The sequence below is a fragment of the Hyperoodon ampullatus genome, assembly GCF_949752795.1.
Source record: "Hyperoodon ampullatus genome assembly, chromosome: 6".
Taxonomy (NCBI): domain Eukaryota; kingdom Metazoa; phylum Chordata; class Mammalia; order Artiodactyla; family Ziphiidae; genus Hyperoodon; species Hyperoodon ampullatus.
In genome coordinates, this window is record NC_136919.1 from 118,924,781 (window position 1) to 118,936,891 (window position 12,111).

Here is a 12,111-nt window from a genome sequence, read left to right on the forward strand (position 1 = left end):
CCGGGGCACGAACCCGTGTCCCCTGCATCGGCAGGCGGACTCTCAACCACTGTGCCACCAGGGAAGCCCCATGACTTTTTTTTTTTTAAGAGTTTGCAACAATTAATGTTATTTTAAATTCATCTCCTACCTGCATACATTGATTAAAGGGCTCCATTTTCTCAACAACAAGAAGTCTTTTGAATGGTAATGAAAGGTTCTGAACGTGTAGGATATATTGTTCAGAAAGATTAAAACTGTCAAATAGGAATTTCAAGAGAAATTTTTCAGCGGAAGATACTCTGATTAAGAGTTGTCACTGGGCCAAGGACCGTATGTCCTTATTCCCCTGAAGAGATAGATTTTGAGCTTTGTTTCAAAAATTGACATAAACAAAGATAAAAGACAAATGACTAACTGAAAAAAAAAGACATTTAAAATAATTAATAATGGGGGAGTTCCCTGGCGGTGCAGTGGTTAGGACACTGCGCTTTCACTGCTGAGAGCATAGGTTCAATCCCTGGTCGGGGAACTAGGATCCTGCAAGCCACGCAGCGTGGCAAAATAAAATAAAGTAAGTAAAGTAAAGCAAAGTAAAGCAAAATAAAGTAAAATACATGGACTTTTTAAGGAAGAGTTTTTGTCTCCTTGGATTTTTATTTTGGTCAAATAATTTTTTTTTAAATATAAATACCAAATGTATTGGGCCTGCAATTTCCAGTGAAGGGGCAAAAGTTTATTGTTGATTTCATGACATATTTGTCATATTGGTTTTAGTAAATTGCAAGATATTTGCCCAAACAAGTCTTATTTATTTCAGGAGCTACGCTAAGTATGAGACCTGCGCCCATTCCAATAGAGGACCCGGAATGGAGACAAACGCCTCCCCCAGTCTCAGCTACATCTGGCACCTTCCGACTGCGACGAGGGAGTCGATTTACCTGGAGAAAGGAGTGCCTGGCTGTCATGGAAAGGTACATGTCTCCTTTTCCTAGGAGCAATCTCCCAAACTTAGGAAAGAGAGACTTAGGATAGATTTGGACACTTTTCATTTCAGACAAGTAATTTGAGATCTAGGTTTTATCTCTAAAAGTATTTTGGAGTACTATAAGTGCTGTATTATTGAAATAAAACGATCTTACCATTGAGAATTCATAAAACCAGAGTTAGTATCTATCAATATAATTTTTGTCCTCAGTAATTTAAGAAACTTTAGAATAAGTTTTTTGAGTTTAGATCTTTGTATTATGTTTTAGAAGTCTTATTTTCATAAAAAATATTGAATAATTGTGTAGGATGCCACTGAGACTTAACTTTCTTTGATAAGGAGTATAGCCTAAATGAGCTTAGTCCCAGAGGTTAGAAGTACATGTTTATGACTTTGATTTCATATCCTCTGACTCTAACACCAGTACCTGATCCATAGTGGTGCTTTTTTTTTTTTTTTTTTCCAGTTTTTAAAAAAAAATTTTTTTTCTTTACAATTTTTTTAAAAATTGAGGGGTTTTTTTGTCTGCATTGGATCTTCGTTGCTGCGCGCAGGCTTTCTCTGGTTGCGACGAGCAGGGGCTACTCTTCATTGTGGTGCGCAGGCTTCTCATTGCAGTGGGTCTCTTATTGGGGAGCATGGACTCTAGGCGCGAGGGCTTCAGTAGTTGCAGCACGCAAGCTCAGTAGTTGTGGCTCGAGGGTTCTAGAGCACAGGCTCAGTAGTTGTGGCGCACGGGCTTAGTTGCTCCGCAGCATGTGAGATCTTCCTGGACCAGGGATCAAACCCGTATCCCCTGCATTGGCAGGTGGATTTTTAACCACTACGCCACCAGGGAAGTCCCGGTACTCAGTACTTTTTAAACTTGAATTTGACCTTAGCTTGTCTTTCCTATTGGAAATCATATAAGTTAATTAAATGTGGTTATGAAATGTTCAATATATTTAGGGTGGATCCTATAGTATAATTATCCTTTTAGTCTCCTACCTATAAGTAATGTTTATAGAATCTTGGTTTAATGGAGAGTTTTATATGCAATAAGGTAGTAATTTTCTATTAGAAAAGTATTTACTTCCTAAGATTAAAATGTAGAGAAAAAGAATATATTGGGCAGAGTGAAAACAATTGAACTTTTTCATATTGTGATTTCTCAGTAATTTAAGTAATAGAAAAGAATGGAATTGAATGTTTAAAACTAGATTTAAATTCTAAGCATGTACATATTTACACTGAGCCAGCTTCACATTCTTTTTTCCTATTATCTAATCTGACCAATCGAATGGTATACTGAAAAGAGCATTTGACTCAGAGTCAGAAGACCTGAAGCCTGATTTTGGCTTTGCCATTAACCAGCTGTGTAACTTTGTTCAGGTCAGAAATTCTGAGCTTTAGCTCCCTTATTTCTAAAATATAACCTGTTCTGCACATATAAACTTCGATTAACCAGAAAGTTTTTCCCTGAGGAAGAATTCCAACTAATAAATGGAAAAAAGATGATTAGAGTATCATTATTATCAGACAATAAGCATTGATAGCTGCTAACATCCCATAAAGATATACAAGCAGGTATTATGTACTTAGAGGATGTTAAGACACCACCTACAGAGTATTCTTTCTAACAAAATTGAAGCTGAATCAAATCGAAGTTCTAGATCCAACTCCAGGTTTTTAGGAAATATGGAACAAAATTCTGTTAAACACCACCACAGGGTTTAAGTCAACCAGATTCATGGTGTGAGAGACTCTAAGAATAATAACTCAGTTTCTTCAAGTGTTTATTTTTTTTTAAATCTTCAGACAGTTGAAGAAATTTGAACACTGGATAAATAGTGATTCTTGTTTCAGTTATGATAATGGTCACTTATATGTAAATGGTGCTACATTTATAAAAATTAGAGTTCTTGTCTTTTAGAAACATGTATTAAAATGTATAATAATATGATGGAGTGATATCTGGGATTTACCTCAGAATAACACAAGGCGTAAAGGCAGGGGCAAGGGTGTGTATAAAATGAGTAAATCAGTATCAGTAAATTACTGATTTCTATAGTTAGGTGATGTTTACCTGGGGGTTCATAGTATGGTTCTCTCCACTTTGTATGTATATTATGTGCCTGTTAAAGGATGCTCTAAATTTTGGATCAAATCACATGGAACTAGGAGAAATGTAAAGCCTTCATATATCTCAAAAACTCAACTACATGATGTTATCTAATAATAACATTTACTTAATAAATATTTGATTGTCACTGTAGTGACAGCAGTACAATAGTGAACATTGCAAACTCCCTCCTAAAGAGTCAGGTTGGAGAAACAGAAGTTAATGAAACAATCATACAAATCAAGGTAAAATTGTAATTGTAATACATGTAGGAAAGGAAAGGTACATTGTGCTTCAAGATCTTGTATTGATAAGAGAGGATGTGGTGATTTAATTAGGTCAGAAGGAAGGGGGAAAATATTGCAGATAGAAAGGAGAGCTATAGTCATCTAGAACTGTGCTGTCTGATCATGGCCACCTGTGGCTATTTAGATTTAAATTATATAAATTTTTAAAAATTTAAAATTCAGTTCCTCAGTCACACTAGCCACATTTCAAGCACCCAGTAGTCATGTATGGTTACTGACTATAGTTTTAGATAACACAGATAATGTAACATTTCTATCGTCACAGAAAATTTTGTCAGACAGCTCTAATACAGAACAACTGTATCTCATCCCCAGTAGAAAAACAGTGGTTATATTTGACCCATAATGATTTGCTTCTATTTTTCTCTTTACTCAAAATTTTAAGGAAATACAAATACAAATTAAAAAGCAAACATTAAGTACATTGAAATATTTTAGAAAATGTCCTATGTGACCATGACAGAAACAGATAAATATTTCACTAATTCACATAACAAAGTTATTGTGCTTCTTCATCCTTTTCCACATCTGGCCCTGCTTTTCAAAGTACAAGATTTAATAATTCATCATTTATAATGATGGGTCTTTTCTCTCTAATTAGCACTCATTCATTCATTCACCTGTTCATTAAACATGTATTTTTACACATGGCATTTGGTCTCTTGAGTCGCTTAATTTTAACAGTTTCTTATACATACATAAACACACAGACACACACAGACACACATTTTCCATGCTGTTTATTTGTTAAAGAGACCATGATATTTTGTCCTGTTGATTTTCCCACATTTTAGATTTGGCCAATTACATCCTCTTACTGTCTCATTACATGACCCCATATTTTCTGTAGACTGGTAGTTAGATCTAGAGTCCTGATTAGATTCTGGTTCAGTTTTTTGGCACATAACTGGTACTTTGTTCTTCCTATTACATTGTATAAAGAGACGCATAATGTCTGGTTGTCTCCCATTTTTAGTAACTATAAGGTTAATCAGTAGATTCAGTGCTATCATCCTGATCCACTTATTAGAAAGGTCCCCATGTACAGCATAGTTTAGGGCAGTGATTCTTAACCTTGGCTGCATATTAGGATCATCCGGGAGCTTTAAGAAACACCAGTGAGACTATACCCCTGACCAACCGAATCGTAATCTCTGGGTGTGGGACCTAGGCAGAGGTATATTTGAAAAGCTCCCAAGTGATTCTAAAGGGCACTCAGGATTGAGAACCACTGTTTTGTATCCATTGATGATTTTTTCCTAGTCACTTTTTTCATAAGAGGTTTGCAAAATGGTTATATTCCAATTTTTTTTTTTACTTCTTCTGCACTGATAAGCTCGAGTTCTTCTTCTATAAAGAAGAACTTTCCTCTCATTAACTCTTTAGTTGCCCAGAAATATATTTCCTCACAAACTTGGGGAGGTACTATGATATAAGCAATTATAGAACTGGGGAATGAATGCTATTATGAAAATGGGTAATTAAATTTATGGGATCATATGAGATGCCGGCAAGCAGAGGAGAGAGTCAGGAAGACTTTACCAAAGTGGTGACATTTTGGCTGCATTTTGATGGATGATGGATAGGAGTTCACCAGTTAGACAGTCATAGAAAGGATAGTATGATGTTAGGAGATTCTCTGTGGTGGAAGATAGGGTTTTTCATCAGGAGCATCTCTACTTGGATTATACAGGACTTAGTCATACTATGCACTCTATAATTAATAAGACCATGCTTAATTATACCATAGCTTTGGTGTTCAGGCTTTATCATAAAGGAGATTGTACCTGATCAGATTGGTCTGTTAGATAATGTTAGTAGGGGTATGGAAGATCGGCAAGAAATCAGCCAGCTAAGTATGCATTTGAACTTATACCAGATGCCTAAAGCCGAGGTAAAATAAATGTAAGTTATAGTGTCTGTCCTCATATATCTTAAGATAATAATAGCTTACATTTCAGTAGGATTTTTCAGTGTATAATTATTAATCTTGTTGATAATTATTCTATATGATAAGTGAGCTTATTTAATCTTCACGATTCTGTACTGTGGATATCTTATGATTTATAGTTTATATATAAGAACCTCAGAGAAAAGAAGTGACTAGCTTATATGTAAATGGGTTGAAGAGGGATAGATGGAGGCTGTTAGGGTAATCTGTGCATCAGTGATGAGGGCCCAAGCTATAATATTAAAGCAAAGGGCGAGAAGGTGGATAGAAGATAATAGATATCAGAAAAAATTTGAAGAAAAGAACAACCTAAGCTAGTTACAGATTGAACATAGAGATGACAGAGCAGGAAGTGTAAAAGAGAGTTTAGCAATGGTGATGCTCAAAGAGCATTCATCTGGGAGACAACATCTGTACCATTAGAAAATGGTTTGACTTTGGGCAAGTAATTTAATATCTCTTAACCCCAATTACTGTATTTATAAAAAGAAGAGTTAAGTACTCTGATAGAGTAAAAAGTCAGAGTCATAGAGACTTACGGTTTAGTCCCAGTTTCACCATATGTTAATCTTTAGGAATTTCAGTTTTCTGTAAAATGAAGTTGGTTATTATGAGAAGAGTTACAAGAGTTACGTGAGATAATATATGTAAAGCACATAGTAGAATGTGCATAGTCGTCAATATAGTAGGTACAGTTAAAGCCATGAGTAAGAATATACCCTGTTTAAATTCATCTCTTCTGTTTCTACATTTTTGCTTATACTGTGTTCGTGTTTTTGCAGCTAAATATGGCTCCAGAAAAACTTAAAACCCTATGACTGATCTCATTTTAAATTCATGACCATGAACCTCAAGTGAGTCTTTAATTCTGCCAGACAATCATACTATACCTTCCTGGTTCATTCTTTCCCACTCTCCTAAATAATTATTTCACACTTTGTTCTCTCTGCAAACTCCCCATCCTCAGTCTCATGATGATCTTCCTTCCTATTTAAATGAGGAAAGTGAAGGACTCAGAGGAAAATTTCACTAACTACCCACCTGTTTGCATGTAACAAACACATACTATTTTCCTACCCCTTACCATCCCCAAAGCACTTCAGTAATATTTCCTAGCACATAACTTAGTGGTGCCTGCCTGGCTTACAGTAGATATATATATATATATATATCAATCCCCCTTTTTTTGGCTTTTTCCACTTCTCTGACCTCATTGCATTGTCTGTACCACATATTTGACTTTTAAAATATCTAGTTCCAGAAACATTTATTGTCACAAAGGACAATGCTGTGTGATTCCCTTTATATGAAATATCCAGTTTAAGTAAACCTATAGAAAGACAGAACGTAGATATGTGGTTTCTAGGGCTGTGGAGGTTAGGGATATTGTAGGGGAGGATGAAGGCTAGGGAGTGTTGGGTTTCTTTTTGGGGGTGATGGAAATGTCTAAAATTGATTGTGTTAATGCTCACACAGCTCTGAATATGCTAAAAGCTATTGAATTATAAATGGGTGAATTTGGGGGTATGTGAATTTTATCTCAGTCTAGCTGTTTTTTTAAAGAAACAGTTATTTAGTACAGTATTGGAAGTTTCACATATATTTATCCTCCACATTTAAGCCTCATAACAGTCCTGGTTTCTTCTTTTTCTAATGAGGCAGCCAAGGCTCTAAGAGGTTGAATACCTTCCCAGGACCACAAAGCTAATAAGTGGCCCGGCCACATGTCGACCTTTAGACAGAGCTAACCATGGATTTGAGTTTTCCTTATTAACTAAGAGGGGTATATTTTTATTTGGGTGTACACTGTTTTTAATGTATGGACTTGACCCTTCTTAACTCTGACGTCTGATGCCACTAGATTAACGTGTGATGTACCCTTCTATTTGCTTAAGAGCATATGGAGATTGTAAAGAGGGAAAGATAAAACAAAAATGGAAAAATGGTTGATAATTGTTGAAGGTGGATAATAGGTACATGGGGGTTCATGGGTATAGTATATTTGTGTAGTTTTGAAATTTTCCATAAAGATTTTAGTTGTTATTATTTAAAGGGGACTTGACTAGATTTTACTGGGCAAAATAGAATAGATAATTGACTAATATTTATTCATTCCATCATTTATTTATAGAGCATCTGTTACGTGCTAGCACTGAGCTAGGCTAAACTCAAGTAGTTTACATATTCACAAGGGGAAGGAGCATCATCTATATTGTATGTCTGAAATACCTGCATGTACAAATAATATAATGTAAGACTCAAATGTGATTTTTATTCAGCAAACCTAACTGTTCCTTTGTTCATTTATTCAACCAAGTACTTACTAGGTATGAGGCAAAGTGCTAGGGATGGAGAGAAGGGATACATTTCAGGGTGAAGAAGTAAAGGATGATGATGAACCTAGTAGAACTGAATAGTCTTTAGAGTTTATGGTCAGAAGTTGTGGAGGCCTTATGGCCTAAAATCAAAGCTTCTGATGTACTCTCTCCTTTTTAACCTTTCTGCCATTCAGACTGGGTATTCTTTCAGCTTTGGAAACAGGTATGTCTTTGGAGTGTTCGGATATTTGACCGGGACACAAAAGCGTGAGACCTGGCTATTGTACCTATTCTGGTCTCAAGGGAGAAAGATGAAAGAAACCTTCGAATTGCCATATATAGGTTTTTCAGCCCAACTAAGCAAGATAGAAAGAGAAGCAACAACTTGAAGAAAGCTTTGACTAGATACAGGAATAAATAAGAGCACCCTGTGACATGTAGAAGCAATAGAGTATAATGCTTAAGAGTACCCACTTTGGAACCAGATCTCTGTATATAGGTTACTTATTGCTGTTATACTTATTGCTGTTATTTTTCATCAAAGTAGCTGAATGATGAGTCTGTATCTGGGTGTGTCCAGGAAAATGAAGGCAAAATGAGTATCGCTGTGTGTGTTTGTAATTAAAACTATTTCATGGTTTTGTTTTGTTTTTTATGGAAACAGCACACCTATCATTTGTTTTTTGTTCCTCTTAGATTCTTTTCATGTTCATCTTCAGTGAGCTATTATAAAACAAAATCATTTCTAAAGCCCAGAACCTTCTGAAATTATAAGGAAAACATTTTTGTTGTTGTTGTTTTAACCTCTGTCAATCTCCAAAACAACTCGAAAAAATTAACCCTAATTATTCTCCCCAACAAGCAAAGAATCAGTATTAAAAATTTCAGCTTAAGGGTGTCTCTTCCCCCAAAATTTAAGCATCTAAAAATAGTTTCTTAGGATAAAAGTTACCCTTTATCAACAAAAATAACTTCACAACCACAATACTATAATAAACCAAAATTAAATTATAGCTCTAAATTTGGTGTCACTGCTATTAACCTGACATGTTATATACAGTCTGAATGTGTAGTCTGAATTAGAGACCTGGGTCTAGTACACAAATGCATTTTATATAAGTCTGTTGTACATCCTGGGAGAATCAGCATAGAAGAGACAAATCTGTTTGTAAAGTGCGTTTCTAGAATTTTGCTTGAGGTTTCTGTAATTTAATTCTCTTGGTATTTACCACATTTTGGAATTCTTCCCAGGACAGTTTATTAGTACTTGGATTTTGGTTTCAGTCTCTTTCCTTTCTCTGTTTAACTTTCAATTTTTCAGTGAGTACTTGGACTGTGAAGGTTAAGAAGACCAATAGTTCCAGAAACTAAATTCTATATTTAACTGCAGACTGGGTGTGGTTCAGAAACTGCAATGCAAGCTTGCTAGTATTTTGCCAGTCATCAAAACCCTGACCTGCAGGGAGCATTCCTTTTCCTAGTCTTCTGACTCTGAAATATGATGAATTTTGATGATATATGGTGTACACTTTTGTATGTGTAACTAAAATAAAGACAGAGAGTCGCATAGGTTCAAACTTGAAGTGGCTCTGGAAGATCTGTTTCTTCTATGTTCTTTTATGGTAGTCTCAAATGGTATTAACCTGCCCTAGTTTCATGGCGCCACTTCCCATTATTGTTTTATTACCTTTAATTACTACTGTGCGATTTAAAAATTTTTTTACACAGGAAGTATTCTCCACTTCATCTTTCTTAAGTCATGAAGCCACATTTTCTTTTAATGTTTTTATCTTGTTTTGCTTTATATAGTTTTAGACAGTTTCCTAATTACCGTAAAAATGGAGAAATAACTGCTTGTTCTCCTAGTAAAAATTTCCCTCATTTTAAAAAAAGCACTCTATCTCTTGAAGAGAATCCTATTACTTTGTAAAAGGGAAAAATAATCACCTTTTCCTCCTTAGCAGTATCCTTCTGTATTATTTTGTGTAGTGTAGTGTCCCAGTATCATTTGGTATCATTCATACTATACAGAAATCCATGGAGCAAGAGACTCTTCTCATTTCAGTAAGATTACACCTAGCCACAAAAATATTGGAGCAGAAATGCTTATAAATGCTTTTCTAATATTGCTCTTCTGAGAGATTGAGACCCATCCAGATGTTTCTTTGAATGACAGCTTGAGCCATGTGAACAATAAAGGGACCATTTTACCTCTGTTGTACAAAAATATATAAATTGCATCTGCTGACCACTGATCCAGTTTAAGCAACATTTAAGAACCTTCCCTTGATTTCATTTACTTGTATTTGGTCACCATTTCTGCAGAGAATAAGGAAAAGACCCTAAAGATCATCTAGTTCAAACAGTTTGTCTTTTAAAACAAGAATTAAGAAGTTAATTAACTTGGCTAAACTCCAGAAGAAATGAGTTTAAGTTGCTTATTTTGAACCCATAGCCATATGAACCATAGAATTTTTTTAAAGCATAATGTTGATCTTTTCTGTTCTTTCTCTTCCTTATTTTTTGTTAGATACACATTTATTGAGTATCTGCTATGTGCTAGGCCGTATGCTAAGAATTGGGATGCAAAGATGAATAAAACGAAAGTCCTTATTGCATTTAAACTGTCTTCTTGTCTGTGTTTCTTTATTCATCTCTTATTTCTTTCAGGCCCTCTTAATCTTCCTTTTTCCCTCCTAAACTCCTTTCTATATCTTCCTCAAGGTTCCTCACTTTCTGTTCTTTAGTTTGCCAGAAAAATTTCTATTCAGCTTTTTCTTTCTTCTTCTCACACTTTCTTTTAAGTATGCCTCCTACCCTCCCACCTGTGTTCTTAGTTGCTTCCTAGTTGATCATAATGTAAACTTCAATATATGCTTTAGTTTTTCTTAAACTTACTGAATAAAGTATTTTTCTCCTATTTCACTTAAAAAGCAAATTAATCAATATTTATTTTTCAAAGAATTAGTAACTGTTATATAATTTCTAAGGGCCCTTATAATTCTCAAAATTGCACTGCTGTATGATTTTAAGTAATTTCTTGTTATGTGTGGAGCCTTTGTTCCCTTTAAGACTGTGGCTTTTGTTAGGAAAATCTTCTCACCCTAGAAGTAAATCTTTGAAAAATAATTGGTGCTTTGTATAACTACATGAATGAATAGACTAACTTCAAAGAACAAGATCACCTCCATGATAACTGAGTTCTATGAGAAGACCAGTTATCTAGGATGTCATTCATATATATATATATATATATATCTCCACATAATTTATCTTGGCACCTTGTTTGGCAATCAGCTTGTACTTTGGTCCCTTAATTTCTCTGTTTATAGTAATGAAATACCTTAAGGGTATTGCAACCTGGAAATGCAAAGAAATCATTGTTCACCTACCTTTTATCAGTCTAGGTAATGAGAATTACTTCCTTCTTCCTTATAAAATGAAAAAACTAAAAACATTTCTCACTGCTGAGAAAAAAATTTGCTTCTCCTATTTTTCATTTTATCTCTAAGAGTAAAACTTTCTTTAGTATTTTACAGCTGCAAAGAAACTTATATCTTATTTTCTTCTTTGTTATGTTGCTGCTGAATTGAGTAGACTAGCTAAAGAAAATATCTTTTTCATATCTGGGATCAGAGACCACGTGTATGACCAAGACAGTGACTTTACATAGGAAATTCAGTGAATTTTTTTTAACTTCTTTACATTTAACCATGATAGCTTTTTAGCAAGCCACTAAGTTATTACATGGAATGTAGTGGTAAAGTAACGGATGTGGCCTGTGTAAATTCGAAGAAAACCGTTAATGAAATAATGTTAAGCAATAGAAGAAAAATTGCATTATTACAATAATGCAAAAGGAATACACATACAAAGATAAAGATTGGGAGCAGCAATAAAACTTTTAAATAAATGGTTTGCCCTAAATGTTGAATAGTTTGCACATTTTATGTTAGTTTTTGTCTTTCTGTTTGTTTGTTTCTGATAATATAGTGGTTAAGAACACAGATTGTTTTTAAAAATTATTTTATTGAGGTATACTTGATCTACAACATAGTGTTAATTTCTGCTGTCCAGCAAAGTGATTCAGTTATACCTATACATATATTCCTTTTCATATTCTTTTCCATTATGGTCTATCACAGGATGCCAAATATAGTTCCCTGTGCTATATAGCAGGACCCTGTTGTTTATCCATTCTACATATACTAGTTTGCATCTGCTAGTCCAAACTCCGAATCTATCCCTTCTCCACCACCTCCCCCTTGGCAACCACAAGTCTGTTCTCTGTCTGTGAGTCTGTTTCTGTTTTGTAGATAAGTTCATTTGTGTCACATTTTAGATTCTACATATAAGTGATATCATATGGTATTTGCCTTTCTCTGTCTGACTTACTTCACTTAATATGGTAATCTCCAGGACCATCCAGGTTGCTGCAGATGGCATTATTTCATTCTTTTTTATGG

General features: G+C 34.7%; 1 protein-coding gene across 1 annotated transcript in view; it reads left to right on the forward strand.

Moving 5' to 3' along the window:
- HMBOX1 (homeobox containing 1) overlaps positions 1–12,111 on the forward strand; it is a 169,156-nt gene that overhangs the window by 131,590 nt on the left and 25,455 nt on the right. Inside the window, exon 6 of the mRNA XM_079705773.1 lies at positions 800–953. Coding sequence (XP_079561899.1) covers positions 800–953 — 154 coding nt within the window. The remainder of the gene's footprint in view (positions 1–799; positions 954–12,111) is intronic.